Genomic DNA, 22,424 nt, shown 5'->3' with positions numbered 1-22,424 from the left:
AGGAGCATGGGGTCCCAGGTGGTGTCATATGGCGCAGGGGATTCAATCAGCAGACATTTCCTCGGAGCCTACAATGTGTCAGGCGCGTGCAAGCTCCAGGAACATGGCAATGAACAGGGTCACAGCCCATAGCACCTGCCGTTTCTGCCTTGTCCACCCACTGCACTGAAGTCGGCTCAGGTGTCCTGAGCACCTGGATCTGCCCCTCTCCCCTCCTTCCTGTGTCTTCTCTTGCTGGCTCTTCCCAGCGATAAAGCCTCATCCACTTTCCCTGCTCCTACAGGGTCCCTCTTCTGTTCCCTGCTCCATCCAGCTTCCAAAGGACTTGCCAAGAACCCAAGCCAACCTGGTCACCATCACTTGGTTAGAGATCTACCAAAACGGGGACACCTGGGTGGTTGAGTGGTTGAGCGAGCGTCTGCCTTTGGCTCAAGGTGTGATCCCAGAGTCCTGGGGTTAAGTCCCACGTCAGATTGCCCACAGGGAGCCTGCTTCGCCCTCTGCCTGTGTCTCTGCCTCTCTGTCTCTCCTGAATAAATAAAATCTTTAAAAAAGAGAAATACACCAAAGTGTCAACTGTACTTATCTGTGGGGCTCTGGTGGGGGAGGAGGGACACGAGTGACTTCAGCGTGGCCCCCTGCCTCCCATTCTTCCCCTGTCCCATTAAAGATCCCACACCCCAAACATGCAAACATCCCAGTAACTTTTGGGTGAGCACCTCTAGTCTTTCCTATTTCAGTCCTGACAGCTCCGGGTTACCGGCATCATTACCGGGGCGCAAAGGCAACGGCTTTGTAAACCTTCTGTGCTTCTCCAGTTGATTTTAAAATCCACTTTTAGAGCAGGGAAGGTAGCGCTCCGGTAAATTCATTCCTTTTACAGCAGCTGGAGACAGGAGTGAGGTGGTGAGTCACAGAGGACCCCGAGTGAAGAAGGAACCCCAGCATCACCACCAGGAGGACAAGGATTCTGAAGGAGCCCAGCTGGGAAGCCCAGGAGGCTGCCCGAGGTCACAGACCCGCAGCTGCGAGCTGGCTCCGACCCCCCTGGGCTGGATCTGAGCCTGCCTCTGACCCCACCTGCCACTGCCTGACTCTAACTCCTGGGGGGCACCCACCTGAGCCCCATCCTTGCACTCACTCCTCCAGGCAAACCCTTCTCTGCAACCCCATTCCCCCCCCCCTTCCAGGCGCCCCAGCAGAGGCCCCAGCTCCACCCAGAGCCACTGCCCCTGAGCGCAGCGGGTGGTCCACGACCCGCCCGAGGCCCCCCTGCAGCGCCCCCCTGAAGTGTCCCTCCCCGCTCCCGGGCTCCCCTCTTCCCCCTGTGCGCGGAAGCCCCATCGCCACCCTGTCCTTGAGCCATCGACCCCAAGCCCTCAAAAACCTCCCGCTGTCTCCTGTCTCCAGGTTGGGCATCCCCGCGCCCCCCCTCACTGCCCCTGGCGTCCCTGCGGTCCGGTGCCAGGTCCTAGTCCCCTCCTGGGGCGTCCCCGCGCCCTTGTCCCCGCCCCCGGCTCCTGGAGTCCCCGAAGGTCCCGCGCTCCCAGGAGTCTCCTCCGCTCCCCGCGCACCGGCTCCTCGCCCCCCTCTGCCCTGTCCTGGCTCTGCAGCCTCCGCGTCCCCATCCCCGCTCCAGGGTGTCCCCGCGGCCGGCCCCTCGCCCCACCCAGGGTGTCCCCGTCCCCACCCCCGTGTAAAGCCCTAAAGCCCCCTCCGAGTCCCGTCCCCCCATCCCCCGCAGGGTGTCCCTGCCCCGCCCCCCGCCCCCTCGCCCCCCCAGGGTGTCCCCTTCCCCCCTCCCCCGCAGGGTGTCCCTGCCCCCCCCCGCCCCCTCGCCCCCCCAGGGTGTCCCCTTCCCCCCTCCCCCGCAGGGTGTCCCTGCCCCCCCCCGCCCCCTCGCCCCCCCCAGGGTGTCCCCGTCCCCCAGCCTCCCGCTCCCTCCTCCGCCCCTCCGCCGAGCGCCCCCCCCCGTTCCCCCCCCCGCCCCTCGGCCCAGCCCCCCCCGGTGCCCCCCCGCCCCTCGGCCCAGCCCCCCCCGGTGCCCCCCCGCCCCTCGGCCCAGCCCCCCCCGTCCCCCCCCGCCCCCCGTCTCCCCCCCCCTCGGCCCAGCCCCCCCCCCGGGTCCCCCCGCCCCTCGGCCCAGCCCCCCCGGTGCCCCCCCCGCCCCTCGGCCCAGCCCCCCTCCGGGTCCCCCCCGCCCCTCGGCCCAGCCCCCCCGTCCCCCCCCCCTCGGCCCAGCCCCCCCGCCCCTCGGCCCAGCCCCCCCCCGTCCCCCCGCCCCTCCGCCGAGCCACGGGCCCGCTGACGCCATGACGCCGCGGCGGAGCGCGGGGCGGGGCGGAGCTGCCGGCGGCCCGAGGGGGGCGGGTGCGGCGGGCGCGGCGGCCCGGGCGCGGATGGACATGGGCTCGCAGGGCTCGGGGCGCAGGCGGCCCCCCACGCGGGAGCGGCTGACGGCGGAGGACGACGCGCTGAGCCAGATCGCGCGCGAGGTGGGCGCCCGGCGGGGGTCGGTCGGCCGGTCGGTCTGTGGGTCGGTCTGTCGGGCGGGAGGTCGGCGGGCGGGAGGTCGGCGGGCGGGCTCGGGTCCTCGGGCCGCGGAGACAGGCCTCGCCCAGGGCTCCCGGGGCCGCCGTCCTCCTGGGGGTGCAGGGGCGCGGGGGGTGCAGGGGCGGGGGCGGGGGGCAGAGGGTGCAGGGGCGGGGGGTGCAGGGGCGGGGGCGAGCGCCCGCTCTGTGGCCCGGGGAGCTGGCAGCCCACCCGGAGCGGAGGGAGGAGGCCGGGCCGCCCAGGCCCCATGGCGCTGCGGGTCACCGACGGTCACGCAGGTGCAGCGGGGCCCTGAGCTGCGGGGCCGTGAGCTGCGGGGCCCTGAGCTGCGGGGCCCTGAGCTGCGGGGCCGTGAGCTGCGGGGCCGCCGCGAAGCCTCGTCCTGCCCCAGTGGCTTCCCCCGAGGTTCCTGGGAGTTTCCTGGGCGTCTCAGAGGCTCCCGGTGAGCTCTCAGGGTCGCACCTTAAAGGAGCGCCGCGCGTCTGTGCAAGCGCCTCCCCCAGGCCCCCGCCTTCTGTGAAACAGCCGGTGACCTGGGACAGTCGCCCCTCGGGTGGGCGCAGGGGAAGCGGAGCCCAGTCCTTGAGTTTGCTCGCGGGCCCTTTGCACCTCCCCAGGGTCCCAGTGCGCCCACCGCGCAGTGTATAAGCAGATGCGCCTCATCCCTCCTCTTGCGCTTCCTTCCAATCCCCGCTCTCCGTGGCCCTCGTCTGAGTCTGGCTGTTGGCACGTGGAATAACTTCCAGACCATTCAGGCTGTGGGCTCCGGTTGCCTCCCTCGGCTGCTTGCTGAAGGCCACTCTAACCCGTCCCTGGCGCTTTTCGTGGCAGATGCTTGATTTTGCTTTTATGGACATCCCGCCGTCAGTCCGTGTGTGTTGAACATTGAAATGGGTAAAGACTTTGGTCCTCCTCCGAATGAAAAGGGAAGGGGCTTTCCAAGCAAACTCTTATACATCCCTGAAAACCCACTGTAGACTGGTGTCTTCCCGGAGACGGCCCCCATCACCCCAGGCAAGTCTCCCTCCCCGCCTCCACTTGGCTCCTTACACCTGGTGTGGGGCCACCTCGCCTCAGCTGTATTTGTTCACCCTGTAGAAGGTGACGCCCAAGCAGGACATACCTTACTCACTTGCCTGTCCCCAGAGCTCCGCACAGCCTCAGGCATGTGCTAGGTGCTCCTAGGCACGTTGCGTTATTAGACAAAAGAAGTACCAGGACTTAAAGTACATTTGGCTAAATAAAGACATTGGCTAAATGCGGTAGCTTGAATGTGATCCCCACCCCTATGAGGACAGTCACTCAGGTATGTGTTTGACTGGAAACCAAACAAGTGTCCTCGGAAGGCCAGAGGTGACTGATGATCCTGGGCCCTGTCTTTCCGTCGGTGCTTATGGACAAAGGAATGAGCAGTACGAGAGCTCCCGAGGTCTACCTCGTATCTGCTGGTGTGGGTTGGAAGGAAAGGCTAGGGATGCTCCCTGGGCTGACGTCCTTGAGGTCCCAAGGACCTGGACCCCGTGTCCCTGCCCACCAGCCAGGGAGATGCAGTTGGCAGTGACAGGTTCAGACTGGGGAGTCAGTGCTGGGCTGTGAAACTGCACACACCTCACAGAAGAGCTATGCCATCCTGGGGAAGTGAGTCACTCGGCCCCTCTCAGCGTCTGTTCTCATGTCTCTAGAGTGCGGGAAAGAAATCCCCCTTGGCGCTCAGTCGAGATTAAGAAAAATGACCAGCAGACATACGGTGACAAATGGGGTGAGTGTAAGCCCCACCCACCTGCCCTCCTGATCAAACCAGCCACAGATTGGCTTGGTTCAGGTGTGAGTGGCAGGTATCTATAATGTTGCAGGTGCAACGTGTAATGTTTCACCTCCGATTGCACGATATTTCCCGACTGTAAAAATTAGAATCGCTGTTCAAATGGCAGGTGTCATTTCACCGTCGAGTTCTTGAGTTCTTATAAAAATTAACAAAATTTTCTTGAGTTTAGTCCATTCCTATTCGCTCATTGACTCAGCGGATGCGTGCCCTGCTCTCTAAACACCTGTCCCGGGGGGACTAGGATTTAGGGATGCACCTGAAGAGGATCTGCCCACGAAGAGGTGGGTCAAGACGGGTTCTGACCCTGAAGATCAGTAACAGTAGAAGATAGCAAGAGATCTGGTATTAAAAGGGCGTGGATATTGTGCCCGGAAAAGTTTGGAAGCGAGAGTTCCAGCTTATTGAGGGGCCTAGGAATGGCCCTGAGAGGCAGCTTCCTGGGGGAAGTGGCATCTGGAGTTATTCTCGGTGACAGAAACGCTGACCTGGACTGGCGGCGATGTGAATCCACCAGGGGAAATACTTTGGCTGGAGCACGGATTCCTGGGCAGCCCCACCCGCGGCCCCTTCTCTCCATAGCACCTTGCAGCTGGCTCTGCTGCGCCGTCCCCTTCGGGCAGCCTCGCCTTCAGGCTGACGGGCGGCCCTGCTCCCGCGCTGCCCCCCGCGAGCCCAGGCCCAGGCTCTCTCCTGAGAGCTGGGAGTATCTTCCCGGACAGATCTCCACGCGGCTCCCTGGCTACCCCCGAGCCAAACTGTGACCAGGACTGTTGACTCAATGGCCCGCACCAGTCCCTGTGCTGGGGGTGGTGTGGGGTGGGGGGAGTCCTCCCTCCCGCCAGGCCCGTCCTGGAGATAGGGGAAGTTGGCTGCTGCCTCTGAAGCATTTGCAGGGGTGAGGGGACCTGAATGAACACTGGGGACCATTTTAGAGGGTGACAGGAGGGTGAGTGGACATGCGTCAGGGAACATGCCCTCTAGAGAGTAAACGGAGCATTCTGGGCTGAGGTTACAGGGAGGGCGGGGGGAGCGGGGTCACCAGGAAGCAGGCAGAGCCAGCGGGCAGGGATGGGGGGCTCAGCGGCCCCTGCAGAGGCCTCGGGAACCCTGGGCACCCACCTGGAGCAGCGCCTGCCACATGGAAGGTGACAGTTCCTATTTCTGCAGCTCGGTTGTGGGACAGCCGAGGCAGGTGTATGGTAAGCGTACTTGGAACTTGAGAACACCGTAGATGCCTTGGGAGCCCAGGTAGCTCGCTTCCGAGGTGGGATTTGGGCAAGACGTTGTCAGGAGGAAGGTCCTGTGGGCGCTGGGAGCTGCCCGCGCCGCGGGAGGTGTGAGCAGGGGTTCTCACACCCTGGGGAAAGGGGCTTCCAAAGCACATCTGTTTTTCTCTCCTGCCGCGTTGAACATTCCGCTCAAGGATTTTGGTAGCATCCCAAGCTCCCCTTCAGCTCTGTGCCACCCAGGGGGGCGATTCTGCGCTCCCCGTGCCTGAGGCCACTCAGAGTATCTCTCTCAAATGGAGAGTGGCGACAGTATTTATTTATTTTTTATTTATTTTTAAAGATTTATTTATTTATTTGTTTGTTTGTTTATTTATTTATTTATTTATTTATTTATTTATGATAGACATAGAGAGAGGCAGAGACACAGGAGGAGGGAGAAGCAGGCTCCATGCCGGGAGCCTGATGTGGGACTCGATCCCTGGACCCCAGGATCGCGCCCTGGGCCAAAGGCAGGAGCTAAACTGCTGAGCCACCCAGGGATCCCCTGGCGACAGTATTTAAAAAATAATAATAATGATGACATGCGAGCTGCATTGGAAACTAGCTTGCGGGCCCTTTAAGCGCGGTGGGGAGTGAGGCACCCCCTGTCCACACGCGTGGATTCCTGTGACTGTCCCCAGGGCCTCCTCTGCGCGCAGGTGGTGCCCACCTGGCTCCCTCCTGGTGGCAGGGCCGACTCCTGGTGCCCGCTGTCCACTGGGGTGCCCAGCGCACAGGAGTGGCTGTGGAGGAGGGGCCTGACACCCCCAGCCAGGCCGCCTGCAGCTGTCGCCAAGCGGTGTGAGGATACCAAACATCCCCTCCCTTGTCCCAAGTCCCGGCTCCCTGTGGGATGGGGCCGCCTCCTGCCCCTGCCCGGCCGCTGCCCTCACTCCTCTTTTGCCGGCTGTGCTCCCTGATATAGACCCGCATACAAATCCTTGCCTCAGGCTCTGCTTCTGGGGACCCCAACTTAGGAAGGCCGCAGGCTTCATTCTGTGTCATCCTATAAGTACAGGACATTCTCATCCTGCCACCCCTCCCGTCTCAGCGCCCGGGCCCCTCACCCCATGCGTCCCAACTAGCCTTCCTAGGCCAGCTCGTCTTCAGGGACCCGTCTGCTTTCTCCTGGAGCCACAAGGTGCTGCGAGCCGAGCTGGGGGTTGGGCCCACACGTCCTTTTCCAGGCAGCCCCCAGAATCTGGTTCAGCTGGGCGCCTCGCCTCACCTTCCTCTGCTCTCAGCAGATCCGGCCCCCTCCGGGCCCTGTGGGTGCGGGCCCTGCCCTCAGTGGGAGGGCGCAGACGCCAGCCTTTCCCCGGACCTGCTCTTGCGGCTGCGGCCCACTTTGCTTCCTTTGAACCGTCCCCCTCGCGCCTTTGTTCCAGGGGACGTTGCTCTGCTGAGGCGGGCCAGCAGCTGAGCCCGCAGGCCTGTGGCGGGTGGCGTCATCTGGTGTTCTCAGGCCCTTGTGGCCCCCCCCCTTCTTCCGGGGAGTGGGAGCCGGTGAGGGGAGTGGGCCCAGCAGGCAGGAGAGCCGCCCGGCTCCGGTTCTGAGGCAGCCACCCAGGAGTGGCCCTGGCCTCGCCGGGCCCATCCTCCCAGGACAGACATGCACATCCTGCTGCACCATCGACAGCGTCGGGAATGTGACAAGACAAGCATCCCGGGAGGGTCTTTCTCAGTAGGTCTGGGCCATCGGGGAGCTGCACACGCTGCTCCTGGGACCTTGGGCCATCGCGATTCCCAACAGGATGGTTCTGGTTCGAGGGGAATCCGAAACTCCGCCGGTGGCCGGTGGCTGGTGGCCGGCGGGCCGCGCCCCACAGCTATTTCTGTCAGAGAGCCAGCTGTTTCCCTCCCCCTTTCTGGGTGACCCTCATGGTTCATCGGTTTCGTGGTTAGAGCTGCGACGTGTACGTGGGTGACACACAGAGGGGGCACGGCGGGCCGACATCAGGACCTGGATTCCAGTTGAGCCTGTCAATCATGAGCCTGGTCGGGGTGTAGGGTTGGAAAGGGGGCAGGGGGAAACTGAGGTAGCTTCTGAGGCCTGCAGGGTGCCAGATGCTCCCCCCAAAAGCTCCCCCCATCATTACATTAAGTCCCACCAGCAGACTTTAGAGTATCTCTGTCTGACATAGAGAAGCAGGCTCAGGGGGGCTGGTGACTCGCCCGAGGTAACCAGGAAGGGGCCGTTCAGCATCCAGGCTGCTTCCTCTTCCTGGATCCAGTCCTTGGCTCCATCCAAGGCCTGACTACCAGCCGAGTCCTGCCATCGAGCCGACTGGCTTCCCATCTCTGGGACTGTTGTCCCCAGCCGACCTCAGGCCATCGGGCGTCACATTTCATGGGAGAGTCAAGATCCTTCTGTCCTTGCATTCTTCATCTCTCTGGATTTTTTCATTCTCTCAACGTCTAAAATGTAATGTTTATTTAACGAAGGTAATCTATGTCTTTACCCTTGTCCCACATTCTCAGGCCACTCTCCACTCAGCAGCTGGTGAGCCTTTAAAATATGTCAGCTCCTGTCGCCTCCCTAATTAAAACTCTCCAATGGCGTCTCATATCACTGCATAAAGGCCAGGTTCTTAATGGCCTGACAGGACCCTGAACAATCTGGCGATTGGCCCCGTGTTTATAAATAACCTGTGTGCACACTCTATTGATCGTCCATGCAAGGGTGGCCACTGCCCGCCGGCTTCCTGGCCGGGAGGATGGGGCCCCGCTTGGGTCTCCCCCCGGCTTCTTGCTCCCCTCATCTTCACACCACAGTTATGTTGTAGTAGAACCTCAGGCCAGTAGAGAGTACGTGCTCGTAGGGTCAGATTCCTGAATCCAAATGCTGGTCCTCCCGGGTGTGCTCCGTGACCTAGGGCAAGTTGCTTCATTGCATGGTGCCTCAGTTGTCCCGTAGCTCAGACAGGAAAGTTCTGAGTGCACCTCCCATGGGTGTTCATGAGAATCAAAGAGCTGTTTTATGAAAAGACCTCAGCACGAGGACAGGAGCCTAGTAAAGGCTGGTGGTGACGGTGATGTCACACGTGGTGTGCCTGCAGAGCCAGGCGGCACGCTCTGAGGTTCTGCGCTTGGGCGGTTTTCTGCCTTTTCTGGACTTCATGACTTGTATGTTGTTTTTTTTTTTAAGACATTTTAAGACATTGCTCTTCTGTCTCCAGGTAGGTCACATCTAGTTCTTCAAAAACTTCAACAGGACCCCTCAGGGCACTATTTCCTGTGTGAGTCGACAAACCAGACAAGCTACCGTTTCCCCTTCATCCCCTCCTGGATGTGGACCCTGGAGGCGCCTGTCCTCGAGACCCAGGCTCTCTGGGCACTCCCAGGACTCGCCGTTCCCTGTGCTGCCATCCTGACAGTTCTCCTTGCCACTTTTCTGTTGTCGCTGGGTCCCTCTTCGCCAGATTCTGTGTTGTCCTCTTGCTTGGATTGAGATCTCATTTTGCTGGAACACGTCCTTCAGTAGATTCCTGAGAAAGAATGCCTTTTCTAAGGGTTTTCATATCTGAAAATGTCTTTATCCTACCTCCTCATGCTTGATTGATGGTTTGGCTGATGATAGTGTTCGATAGTGTTCTAGGTTAAAAATAATTTCCCAAAGAATGACAAAGATTTCTATGTATTCTTTGAAATGCTTTCCAGTATGTATTGTTATGCTGGAAAGAAGTGTATGTGCAGAAAATAAAACTAGCGTGCTGTCCCTTTTGTGAGAACGGTGGTGATTTGTTTGCATTAGCGCAAAGAAACCCTGGGAGAACAAGCGGAGTGTGGGATGTGAGTGGAAGCAGATTTGTCAGGTGTCCCTTTTCATGCTTTTTGGATATTTTTAAAAAATATTTATTTGAGAGCGAGCGATCATGCATGGGAGGGAGGGGCAGAGGGAGAAGGAGAGAGAGGATCTCAGGCAGACCCCCTGCTGAGCGCCAGGCTCTGTCCCAAGACCCTGAGATCACGACCTGAGCCGAAATCAAGAGTCGGACGCTCAACTGACTGAGCCACCCACGCGCCCCGATGCTCTTTGGATATTGAACCATGTGACCCAGTTGTCTATTCAATAAAATAAATTCACAGTTACCAATACAGTAAAATTGAAAGCTTTTTTCCACCACAATTTTAAGACATTTCTTTCCACTTGATTCCAGCCTCCGGGATTGCTCTGAGAATTTTGATGCATTGTGTATTTCCAGCATCTTGTATAGTCTCTGTTTTTACTCTCTAGAAGCTCTTAGGACCCTCTCTTGATCTTTAGTGCTCTGAGTGGGTTATTTTCTGTTTATTAAGCATTCATCGAAGTCATTGGATCTGAAAACTTGTATCCCAAAGTTCCGGGAAGTTTTCTGAATTTCCCCCTCCCCACCATCATTTCCTCTGTTCTCTTTTATAGCAGCTCCTTTGCTATAACTTTCTTTTCATTCCCAATCTCTAACTTTCTTCTCCTGGTGATACCATAAGGGAGATTACTCAGCTTTATTTTCCACACCTTATGCTAAACTTATCCATTCTATACTTAATTTCTAAGAGGGTTTTTTTTTTTTTTTTGGCTATTGTTCTTTGTTCCTTTTTATGGCTTCCTCTCTGATTCACAAATGTGGCACCTTTTCTTGTCGTTCTGAGGAATGTTAACTTGTTGCTTTCTCCAAAACTCTTCTTTTGTCCCCCCATTATGGGCTGTTTCTTTTTGTCCTTTGTCTGCGGCAGCCTCTATTGTTCATCTTGAAGCCTCTCCCAGATGCGTGGTGATCCTTGGCCATCCTTTCCGGTCTGAGGACGAGGCACTAAAACACCAAGAGGACAGTTTGTGCAAAAGCCAGGAGGGGAGGTGCCGCAGGGTGTGACCAGGACAACACTGGGGGTGCAGTAGGCTGGCTAAATGCTGGTACATCAATTACCTCCTCAGGGCACAGGCACACAGCTTGGATGGGAACCCACATCCCCCGCAAGGCTAGTGCCCTGGACAGTGTCAGTGTTAGAAGAGAATATTGCTTAATGCTAACAAACCAAACCTCTGTAATTTGGTGCCTATAGGTAGAGTTTTGTTTCTGATTAAGAGGGTGGTGGGATTGAGAAGAATGTTGAAAATTAATCAGAGGGCACCTGGGTGGCTCAGTTGATTAAGTGTCTGCCTTCAGCTCAGGTCACGATTCCAGGCTTCTGGGATCTAGCCCTGCATCAGGCTCCCTGCTCAGCAGGGGAGCCTGCTTCTCCCTCTCCTTCTTCCCCTCCCTCTGCTTGTGCTCTCTCTCTCTCTCAAATAAATAAATAAAATCTTTTTTTAAAAAAAGAAATTTTATCTGAGATTTATACCAGGACAGAATAATTTCTAATGTCCATGCAGCCCAAACAAAGGGAACTGGTCATTATGATATTCTTTTGCTGGGAGTGGAATAAAACATCAAACTAGGTTGAGCAAACAGACGGAGGTAGAAAAATATAATTTTCATAGCTTCAGGCATCCAGGATAATTCATTTATTTGTTTGGAAAGTTCTCTAAGATCTGAGCTATAAAGCAAACATGAAATACCTGGAGAGTTTAGGTAGGCAGAATGTGATATGGTCCTGGCAGTGGGTAAACTCTCGGATCAGCAAGTACGTAGGAGCCAGAGCCATTGAGCGGCTCCCCTGCAGGATTATATTGCGATGCTTCCACCCACTTCTTGGCCCTGGGGGGTACGTGAAAAAATCCACAGTGGTCGTGATAATATTTAAACCTAAAGAAACCAGGCGATCTGAAGTTTTTGTTTTGCTTTTAAGCTCCATCTCATAAGTTTGTCGTTATTTCATTTTATTTTTTCTTTAACCATTGTCCCTGATTTCTTTAATTTTTATTTTTTGCCTTCTTTTATGATGAGATCCCTTGGGCACAGGGGAGGATGGGGAGTTGGCCACATTGACCGAGAGGTGGGATTTCCGTGTTGACTGACCAGCTAACATGTCTCCATCCTGGATGCCCTACGATACTGCTTGAAGTGATCCCAGATATATCTTCAAGTCGTCCGCGGCAGTGCTGCTGAGGAGGACTTTCTGCGGCGATGGCGGTGTTCTCTCTGCCCGCCGCGTACTGTGTGGCTGCTGAGCACCTGAACCATGGCTAGTGCACCTGAGAAATGCAGCTTAAATTTTTTTTTTAAGATTTTATGTATTTATGGGATCCCTGGGTGGCTCAGCGGTTTCACGCCTGCCTTTGGCCCAGGGCGCGATCCTGGAGTCCCGGGATCGAGTCCCGTGTCGGGCTCCCGGCATGGAGCCTGCTTCTCCCTCTGCCTGTGGCTCTGCCTCTCTCTTTCTCTCTCTGTGTCTATCATAAATAAATTAAAATAAATCTTTAAAAAAAAAGATTTTATGTATTTATTTACTGAGAGAGAGAGAGAGAGAGAGGCAGCATGAGCAGGAGGAGGGCAGAGGAGACGGAGAGAGAATCCTCAAGCAGACTCCCGGCTGAGCACAGAGCCCGATGCGGGGCTGGACCAGGCACAGAGGAGGAGAGCCCGGGGGAGGGCTGGCCGACTGCTGCCAGAGCCAAGTCCAGCCTGGAAACACATGCAGGCCCGGGGGAGAGCACCCCCAGCCGTCCTGGGTGACCCCAGGAGCTTACTGTAACGAGCCTCCTTTCCTCTGTCTGTGGGAAGGGGGCAACGCTCCCGGGGGCTCTGTGGTCGTGAGTGGGGCCAGGGAGATGCAGACCGGCAGCCTGGTCCACGTGGGCGCTGCCTGAACCCCAGGGTCTTCAGCCTTCGGGGGGCTGTGTCCACCTCCAGAGAGAGACAGCAGCACCACGTGACTGTCAGGATGTGCCCAGAGCCACATCTCCAGGGGCAGGTGCGGGTCTTGCTCCTACAGGGCAGCTGAGCGGAGAGAGAGCGGGCTGTCGGAAGAACCCCTGGGAAGGACGGTGCCCGTGTGCAGGGCCAGGGCCCTGGGATGGCTTAGGTGGCCGCCGAGTGGGAGCCCAGGCAGCTGCCACTTGAGCTCCTCGTGCACCTTCAGGGCCACAGAGCTCCGCAGGGTCTCAGCACGTGTACAGCTGAGCATCACATGGGAAGGGCCCACAGTTTTCATTGGCACTTTTGCTTCTTGGCCTTGAAGTTAAGAATAAGGGGCACCTGGTGACTCAGTTGTGAAGCATCTGCCTTGGGCTCAGGTCACGATCCTGGGTCCTGGGATCGAGTCCCGCATCGGGCTCCCTGCTTGGTGCAGAGCCTGCTTCTCCCTCTCCCTCTGCAACTCCCCCTGTTTGTGCTGTCTCTCAAATAAATAAATAACACCTTTTTAAAAAATGTTTAAACTTAAAAAAAAAATAGATGTAAGACAGCAGCAGACGCTTGCAGCTGCTTCGTTGTCAGGCAGCCTGCCCTCAGGGCCTGCGGTCCTCCTGCTGGAGGCGGTGGGCCACCCCACCCGGGCCTCATCCTGGAGGGTTTATCTTCTTGGAAGCCACTAAATGACCTGCGTCTGTCACCCGTGCCATGTGCGTCGCAGCGAAGCGGTGGTCGTGCGGCCGTCCCCTCTCGTCTTGGTTTCTTGCGTCCTTCCCGTTCCTTGGCTTGTGTGTCAGGGACTCCCAGCCTTGGCACCGCGGACATTCAGGGGAACCACTCTCTGCTGGGGGGTGGGGGGGCATCCAGTGCCTCGTGGGACATTTAGCAGCATCCCTGGCATCCGCCAGGAAGTGACAACCGAAGTGCTTCAGATGTGGGCAGATGCTGCTGGGGATGAGAAGGCCCCGTGGAGGAGCACGTCTTCCCTTTGCCCACCCTGCGCTGCTCACCATGGCCCCTCAGCTCTGTCTGTGGGCGCCCTTGCTCCGTGGGGACGGGGGGGGGCACCCGCAGCCCTCCCTGCCCCCCCACACCCTCCCACATCCTGTGGTCTCCCAGGATCCTGGAAGTCAGCAGGTGCACTGTGCCCTGGAGGGCTGGACGGAAGGTTCCAGGAGCACCTGCAGACCAGGAGGCTGGGACATCGGCCACAAACTTGATGGCTCTGCCCACAGGTCAGGGGCCCCAGGGGTGACCTTCTGACCGGCAGGGTTCACGTCCTCACACTGGCTGCTGGCCTCATGCTGGGGAGACTGAGGATGGGGAAGGCTGATGGGACCTGTCTGGACACGGAGCCAGGCGCTTCCTCCTGAGTCTGCCATTCTCCCCCAACCCCGAGGCCCACCTGCTGGGAGAAGTCTCAGGACAGTAAGTGGCCAGGCTCGCAATGATGCTTCTGTCCTGCTCGAGGCCCCCAGACGGGCAGGGAGCCCACTCGGCCACGTTGTCCACTGAGAGCAGAGGCCTCTCCAGGGCACCTGCCCGCAGCACCCCCTCCCTCGAAATCCCAGGTGTGCTGCGGGAGGAGGGGGGAGGGAAGCTTCAGCCTTACTGGGGGGTACTGGCAACCCATGAGGACCCCAGAGCCCCCCCGCCCTAGGGAGCCCCCCAGATCTGAAGGGAGCTGGTGTGAGACAACAGGAAGCCCAGCGACAGCACGCGTCCGTAGGATTACAGTCGTCCTCACTTCTCCTCAAAGGCACGCTGCTCTTGCACTTCATAGCTGAACTCCTCAAAATAGATCTCGAGGCCGTGCTGGGGCCCAGACACTTGTTCTTGAGAAAGTGGTGCGCAGCCTCCACCTCTCCATCCTCTCCCGGGGCGGGACGGAAAATGGGTGCTGTCCCAACACTCTCCTCCCCAACACCCTCTCCAGGCCCTTGGTCCAGGGCATGTGGGTCCCCCTCAGGCTCCGGGGGGTGAGGGAGGGTGGGGACAGGAGCAATTTAACCACGTGGCATATTCCCCTCTGTGGCTCAGACCTCTGGCCTCCACTGCCTTGGGCCATTTGTGAAGGAAAACACGCCGCCTGCCATCCCTCTCCTTAACGGAAAATTTGGCTTTTGGATTCCTCTTGGCCTAATAGACCTTTTTTGCTTGGAATTAATGTGTGTGTGTGAACAGTGTTACTATTTTAGTGTATCCGTTCTTCCCTAAACACTTTCCCAACTTTCCCTAAATAGAACATGGCGGTTCATGATTGCACCAAGTGGAGGACAGAGTGGGAGCCTTGCCTTGCAGCCTGGCAGGCCGTACCCTGTCCTCTCTAACTGGCTTCTTAAAATGATGTCACATAGGAAAGCGTAGCAGGTAAGAGCATCACGTCTGTGACAAACCCAAACCCAACTGAGTACATGGGAAGACCTGACCGGCTTCATCCGATGATCCATGAACCGGCAGCGTCCCATCTAGAAGCAGAAGGGAGCCCCCCCCCCCCCCCCCCCCCCGCCCCGGGCTGGATGAAATGCAAGTCTTGTCTGGGCAGGAGGAGCAGGAACAGGAAGGGCTTGTTTCTGGCAACAACTCCTCCGTGTGGAGGACGGCAGGATCCTTCTGGCAGGTCACCTCCCTGGTGCTGACCAGGTCATTCCAGACTGACCAGCTAAGGTCACAGTCCCGGGAGAGGCTGAAACTGCGGGTAGGTTGGGTCCTAAGTCCTGGTTTGCTGATGCGGGGCTCAGCACAAGTGACTCCATTTGGAGGCCTGTTGTCCCTTTTTTGATGCATATAATCTACACTGTCTATTATGTAGTAATAACTAAAATTCTGTTTATAACTAACTAGTAGTAACTAATAGCTAATTCCATTTAGCTGTTGACAAAGCTAGTTTTGTACCCAGCTTTATAAAACTTGGGTTATTGAGTGTTGCCCCCTAAAAGGACTTCCCAGACACCACCAGGCTTCCGTTCTTTGCCCATGCCGTGTTCACGATGGGTGGTTGCTCTCTCCAGGGCCTGCCCTGCCACACAGGGGCTCTGGGACGTGCTCCTTCCCTGGCTTGCAGCTTCAATCCCTCAGCTGTAGTGTGAAGACAGCAGTGGCTGGAGGCCTCAGGAGAGGCACATCGGTTGCCGGGGTCTGGGCCTCCTCAGGGACACCCAGTCCCCTCCACCCTCACGGGGCTGGCTCTCCTTCCTGGGAGGCCTCAGGCCTGTGCAGCTCCCACCCAGAGCCTGAGACGTGCAGTCCATGTCCCCACTCCTCCTGTCACACTTCTCCGCTGAGCTGCTGCTTCCTTTAGCAGCAGCATCTCCCCATCAGAGGGGCACTCTCTGGGGGCTGCGCGAGGCCCCGTGGCGGGGGGAACCCTGAGCCTTGCATGCAGGCAGGCATCACTCAAGAACCACCTGCTGGGGGAATGAGGAAGCATAAAGGGGAATCCCTCTACGTGTGGTGGCCACTGTGCTTCTTACTGATATGAAACCCTTTGAATGTGGCTTTTTTCCTCCAAGTGGTTTGAGCTGCTTTTGTCAGAATTCATGCTTGGGTTACACGGAGTGGCTTTCACTGATGACTCCTCCTAAATCCCGAAGGCTCATCGGGCAGATAGAATCATTCTGTCTTCATATTGGTAACCTGAGTTCATCTGCAGAGGCCCACACCACCCACAGGCCATGGTACGGCTGTGCCACCGAGGCCAGGTCCCCGTTAGTCACTTTGGGGCTTCTCTTGGCTTGATAGCTACTTTCAGTGATGGACGGCTTTGTGGGAAATCCTAAAATAACCAGTGAAATACATTTCCCTCCTGATTCCCATGATTAGAGATATTTTGCAAACCCTTGAGAAAACACAGCCTAGCAGGTCAGAGTTGAACTCTTGAGTCAGAAGACCTGGGTGTGAAGCCTGATGTCACCGTTCACTGGCTTTGCCACCTTGGACAGGCCACGTGGCCCCTCGGTGTTGCCGCCATAAAGCAGTGGTGATGATGTGTGGTTGTGAGGACTAGATGAGGGGACACACATAGTGCTTGGGACAGGGACTCCTGCCGCTCATCAAGGCACCATGTCTCCTCACACACACACCCTCTAAAACGAGGCAGGGGGTCATTCTGGTCACAGACCGTGTGTGGTCAGTGGCCACCTGCCTGCCACCCACCCACATTTATAGCGATCCGGACTGACAGACGGAGGCTTGGCTCCTGCCCTCACCTCCAGGCTGCAGGCTCTGAGCTGCCCACCGAGGGAAGGGGGTGGGGGTGGGGTGCCCGGGGACAAGCCCCACTAAGCTTTGGCCTCGACTGCAAGGAGGGATAACACCTGCTGCCTGTCTCACAGCGTTCGCATGAGGCGCAGATGACAAAATATTTGAGATCATGCACACAGAGCCTCAAGGGCTTTGCAAACGGAAAGTGGCGGTGGCATTATTGTCAGAAAAGTGTAAAAGAGATTCGTAACACTTAGATGTTTGGGGCTAGTTTGTAGCTGCTTCCGAACTTGGGCAGGTGCTCACTGACCCTGCGCGTTGGGCGTTTTTCCTCATGCAGGGCACTCTCTGTTTCTCTTCTGGTGGTGCTGTTGCTTTCTTCTCCGGGTGGGGAGGAAGCAGGTGGAAGCCTAGTGTGGGAGTCAGGAAAGGTGGGCGTGTTGTGGGGGGATGGACAGGAGCCGTTGTCTGCAGGCGGTCCTCCTCTGGGCTTCCAGACCCGATGGTGTCAGGTCCTCGTGGAGGCGAGGGGGGAACAGATGAGGGTCGCCATGACCACGACCACCACAGACCCACACATTCCAGGCTCGTCGGGGAGGGCCCAGGCCTTCTCTAGCCTTCACTGACACCTCTTCGTGCCTCACATTCCCTGCATTCCGACCAAGTGTGCAGCCTGCATAGTGCCGGGAACACATAAGTGCTACCAGACGGTCTCGTGAGAGAACAGCTTCTACTCTGTGCACGTGGAATAGGTCAGCTTATCAGCTAGATGGTTCTAGTCACTCAGATGGAGACGTTCCCAATAGCTTCTCTGAACTAAGCAGCTGTTGAGTTGCTTGACCAACTTTGAGAAGACAAAGCACGATAAGTTGGAATTGAGGGTGGTTGAGGGTACCTCAGATCAATGGTCCTCAAAATGTGGCCTCTGGACACACAGTACCCACACCACTGGGAAGGTGCCAGAAATGCTGCGTCTCATCATCCATCCTCCTGCATCAGAGCCTCTGGGGTGAGCCGGGCCATCTGTGCTCAGGAAAGCCCCCCAGGTGGTTCTGATGCACACCCAAGCTTAAGAAGGGCTACGTCAGATGAGCTGATGCTGCTGGTGAGTCTGCTCTTACCGAGCTGAAGAACAGCATTGACACTGGTATTCCGGATTAGAACAGCTTGGCTTTTTCCTGCTCAAGTGCCTAAGGACTGGATCCCTTTTTCCAGTCACAAATAGATGTGTCATCATGCGCTTGCTTCAGCCTGGCAAGGCTGCCATCAAGGAGCTGCCCCTTCTGAGAGTGGGGCAGCCATCCCCCCTCCCTGGACAAGAGCCTGATGGATGGATGAATGGACAGATGGATAGGTGGATGGATGGATGGATGGATGGATGGATGGATGGACAGGTGGATGAATGGATGGATGAATAGACAGATGGATGGACAGATGGATGGATGGACGAGTAGATGGGTGGATGGATGAATGGATGGATAGCATTAGCCTTACGTCAGTCACATTTGAAAGTTCAGTTTCTTGTGAAACTAGAGCAAGATTTCAAAGATCGTCAGTGGTCACCTATATGTGAATGGAGATTTACCAGAAACCCATGGCCAGCAGGATCTAATTGGGCTGGGAGTTGAGTCTCTATAGTGTGCATTTTGGTTCCACCTTCCCCAGGCCCACGTAGTGAGCCTCCGTGTTCCCCTTTCACGTAACAGGACATAGGAGGAGCAGTAAGGCACGCGGCCTTCTGTCCCTGTTCCAATTATCTGACAATTGCTCCATCTTTTCCAGCTCCTTGTTTTTGTGACCTTTTCTCCCTTGTGTTTCTCCACTGACTTTTTGTATTATGTGTGCACTTGGAAAAAATCTGTGAATGATCCTGGTGATGGGGCTTTGAGTTCATTGGACAGCATGTGGGCGATCGGGTTGCACCATGTATTGCCAGCGCCATGAGCTCGCATTCCCTAAAAAGGCAAGTACTGTGTCCAGGAAAGCTCTCCTGAGGTTGATGGCACTCTACCAGGGCTGAAGAAACTTGGACCGTGTTTGTAGAACATTTTATTGTGTGGCTTCCCTGGTGGGGCGCAGGGTTTGGACTGGAGGAAGTTAGGTGTATTAATATATCCTGCCAGGTGCAATAAATAGCTGTCTTTGCCTGACCTTAACCTCATGTAAGCGCCATGGTTCCAAAAAGCCCTGTGCTGGCCTGCGTGTTAGAGGCGGTCGGAGGGCATGCCAGTGGAAATTACAGTGAAGAAGTGTGGACATTTCTGTGAAATGTTCTCAGTTTAGATTTGCCTAATTAGACCGAGGTAGTGGATCTGGGGGAAGGATTTCATGGAGCTGAAGGGCCCTCTTGCTCACATCACATCAGGCAGTGCATGATGTCGTACGGCCTATCAGTGGTGATGTTGACCTGGACCACCGGGCTGAGCAGGGGACTGCCAGGGTCCTCCACCGTAGGGATAGTATTTTTCCCCTCACCAGGTCTATTCCCTGGAAGCAAGTTCCTAAGTCCAGCCCCCACTCGGGGAGGGGACTTTGACTCCTCTTCCTAAAAGAATATGTGATCCTGGGTTGAAACTTTCACCATAATTAGTAAACGTGAGAGCGCTCTTTGGAGGCTGAGCAGATATCCTGTGTCACCCTGAAGTCCGTCGGTGGGTAAGTAATTCTTTGTCAAGTGTGGATGTGGAAAGCAGGTTATATGATGTGAGCAGTGAACCTGGGAGCTGGGATGGGGAGGCCCTTGAGTACGTTGTGGTGGCTGACGCGGCCTGATCGTGGCCCAGCCCCGTGGCCTCAGCCTTTTCCCCCCACTGCGGGCGTGCCGGCCGGCTCCCTGGGCCTCACCCGCGTCTGTGCCTGTTCTGCTCACCACCGTGGGCGTGGACGCCCAAACCTTCCTTCCCCACTCCCGGAGCCCCTTCTCCGGCCTTCCACTGAGTCACTGGCTTTCTCCTTAGTGTGGCCTGTAGGGGCCATGCCCCTTCGCAGTGTGAACCAGGTAGGCAGCGAAGTTAACGCTGTTACATTTTCGTTTTTGGAGGGTGGGGAGAGGCTTCATACCGCATTATTGTTCGAATGAAGGTCTTCCGTGATGAGTAGAAGGAAACGATGACTTTCTTCTTCACTCACTTTGCTCTTCACAAGCTGGTCATTTACGGCCTCAGTTGGAGGAGGGAGCTCAATTTTTAAAAGCACAGGTTTGGCTTGGCCGTGCTTATTGACACGTGACACTGACAGAGGAGCATCGCGTGGGGGACCAGTCCCGTTAGTGAGCCCAAGAGTTTTGCCGCAACCCTCGGAAGCCGCCATCCAGTGGACGTGTTTGTGGCTCGTTTTGTTTCCTGCTGTCTCCCGTTAGCGTAACTGAAAACGAGGGGAGAAGTCTGATGGGAAGAAGCGAAGCGAAAATACGGTTCTCTGTCTTTGGGAAAACATCTTTTTTTTTTAAGATTTATTTATTTATTTATGATAGACAGAGAAAGAGAGAGAGGCAGAGACACAGGAGGAGGGAGAAGCAGGCTCCATGCAGGGAGCCCGATGTGGGACTCGATCCCGGGTCTCCAGGATCAGGCCCTGGGCCGAAGGCGGCACTAAACTGCTGAGCCACCCGGGGATCCCCCGTGGGAAAAACATCTTAAACACGAGTGCACCACTGAGACCCCCAGGTTTGGGCGCAGGCGGCTGCGCTAGGCGAGCCAGGGACCTGGGGTTCCCAGCGCCCGTGACTTAGAGGGGCAGCCTCGCCTTGGAGACGTGCGGCAGCAGGAAGCTTTTTCAATGTCCGAGCCTTAACTGAAAGCCACCTCGCGGCTATAAAATGCTGGCCCCGTCGGAGCGCCCAGCGAGCCGCCATCCCTGCGCCGGAGCAGGTCCCCCCTCGATGTTGCGGCCGCCGAGGGTCCGGGTGGGGCCCAGGCCGGGGTGTGTGGCGGCTTCCTGAGCTAAGACGACAATTTGCCGCGTGGCTTGACTTCCCCTTGCGGCCTCCCTGGCGCGCGTGGCGCTGCTGGACGACGCTGCACCTGCAGAACGTCCTCCGGGCCTGGAGCCTGGCTCTGCGACCGCCGCTCTGTCCCCGGAGCGCAGGGAACCTCTCGGTCCTCTGCTGTCACCACAGCAGCCTTCCCAGCGGCGTCACCTGGACGGATTCCGTCTCGGGAAACAACCTTCCCTGCTCGTCCATGGGAAGCAGCTGCTCCCCGTCACGCTGTCCCACGGGAGGGCGCGACCTGGGCCCGACTTCAGGCTCCACTTGGAACCCCGGTTCCCCTGCCGCTTCCAGCCTGTCTGCAGTGACTTCCCCACTTCCCCATGAGGGCCAGCATCGACTTCTTCCAAACTCTTCCTGATGTTGACGTTCTGACCTCTTCTCATTAATCACACGTGTCTTTACTGGTATCTCGGAGGGTGGATCCTTTCCAGGTTTTCAGCTTACTTTGCCCAGACCCATCAGAGGAACCACTGTGACAGCTATGGCCTCATCACATGTATTTCTTAAATAATGAGACTCGAAAGTCAAAATTACTCCTTAACCCGTGGGCTGCAGGACGGATGTTGGGTCAGCAGGCAGGAGAACAACATGAAGTTCATGGTCTCTCCGTCACAGCTCCAGGGTGACCCAGTACATTGTCAGTGAGCCGTCATTTGAAAGGAGTCTTTTCTGGTGAGCAGTAGGTCTCAACAGTGGGCTTAAGATATTCAGTAAACAGTGCTGGGCACAGATGTGCCATCAGCCTTATAGAGCTCAGGCCGAGTAGGTTTCCCATAATTCTGAAGGGCCCCCGGATTTCCAGAATGCTCGATGAGCACCAGCTTCAATGTAAAGTCACCAGCTGCATCAAGCGAGAGAGGCGGCCTGTCCCCTGAAGCCCTGAAGCCGGGCACTGACCTCTCTCTAGCTGTGGAAGCCCTAGATGACCTCTTCCTCCAACATAAGGCTGCTTCGTCTACAGGGGAAATCTGTTGTTTAGTGTAGCCACGGTCACTAGTTCTCTTACTAGATCTGGACACCTTGCTGCAGCTTCTCCATCAGCACCTGCTGCTTCACCTTACACCTGTATGTTATGGAGACGACTGGCTCCTTTCCTTAAACCTCCCGGACCAACCTCTGCCAGCTTCCGACTTTGCTCCTGCAGCTGCTCCTCCTCCCTCAGCCTTCCCAGAATTCAAGAGAGTCAGGGCCTTGCTCTGGATTAGGCTTTGGCTTAAGGGAATGATCTTCTCTCCAGGCCACGAAAACTTTCTCCACATCAGCAGTGAGGCTCTTCTGCCTTCTTGTCATCGGTGTGTTCACTGGAGTAGCCCTTTTCATTTCCCCAAGGACTTATCTTTTGCACTCACAACTGGGATAACTGGTGCAAGAGGCCTACCTTTGACCCGTCTCAGCTTTCCACGTGCCTTCCTCCCTAGGCTTCGTCATTTCTAGCTTTCGATTGAAAGTGAGAGGCATGCAACTCTTCCTTTCACTTGAGCACTTAGAGGCCATTGTAGGGTTATTAACTGGTTGGCCTAATTTCAATATCGTTGTGTCTCAGGGAACAGGGAGACCTGGGGACAGGGAGAGAGACGGGATGGCTGGTGAGTGGAGCAGTCAGGACACCCAGCGTATTGGTTAAGTTTGCCATCTTACATGGGTGACGTTCGTAGCGCCCCCAATTACAGTAGAAATATCAAAGATCACTGATCACGGGTCACCATTATAAATATTATAAGGAACAAGTTTGAAATATTGCAAGAATCACCAGAATGTGACACAGAAACACAAAGTGAGCAAATGTTGGGAAAATGGTGCCAATGGACTTG

General features: G+C 56.8%; 1 protein-coding gene across 39 annotated transcripts in view; it reads left to right on the top strand.

The window, feature by feature from the left end:
• The first annotated feature begins 2,347 nt into the window (after positions 1-2,347).
• The window catches only part of LRRFIP1 (LRR binding FLII interacting protein 1), a 139,793-nt gene continuing 119,716 nt past the window's right edge, over positions 2,348-22,424 (top strand). For 34 of the 39 annotated variants that reach the window (XM_072719080.1, XM_072719081.1, XM_072719077.1 and 31 more), the window contains exon 1: positions 2,353-2,495. In XM_072719080.1, the coding sequence (XP_072575181.1) occupies positions 2,400-2,495 (96 nt within the window). In that variant the 5' untranslated portion in view covers positions 2,353-2,399. Of the gene's footprint in view, positions 2,496-22,424 lie in introns of all 39 variants that reach the window. The other 5 variants (XM_072719085.1, XM_072719064.1, XM_072719059.1 and 2 more) reach the window with 1 other exon arrangement.

Source organism: Vulpes vulpes, chromosome 9 (assembly GCF_048418805.1).
Source record: "Vulpes vulpes isolate BD-2025 chromosome 9, VulVul3, whole genome shotgun sequence".
Taxonomy (NCBI): domain Eukaryota; kingdom Metazoa; phylum Chordata; class Mammalia; order Carnivora; family Canidae; genus Vulpes; species Vulpes vulpes.
The sequence above is the reverse complement of the archived record's forward strand: the minus strand, read 5'-3'. Positions and strand labels throughout refer to the sequence as shown.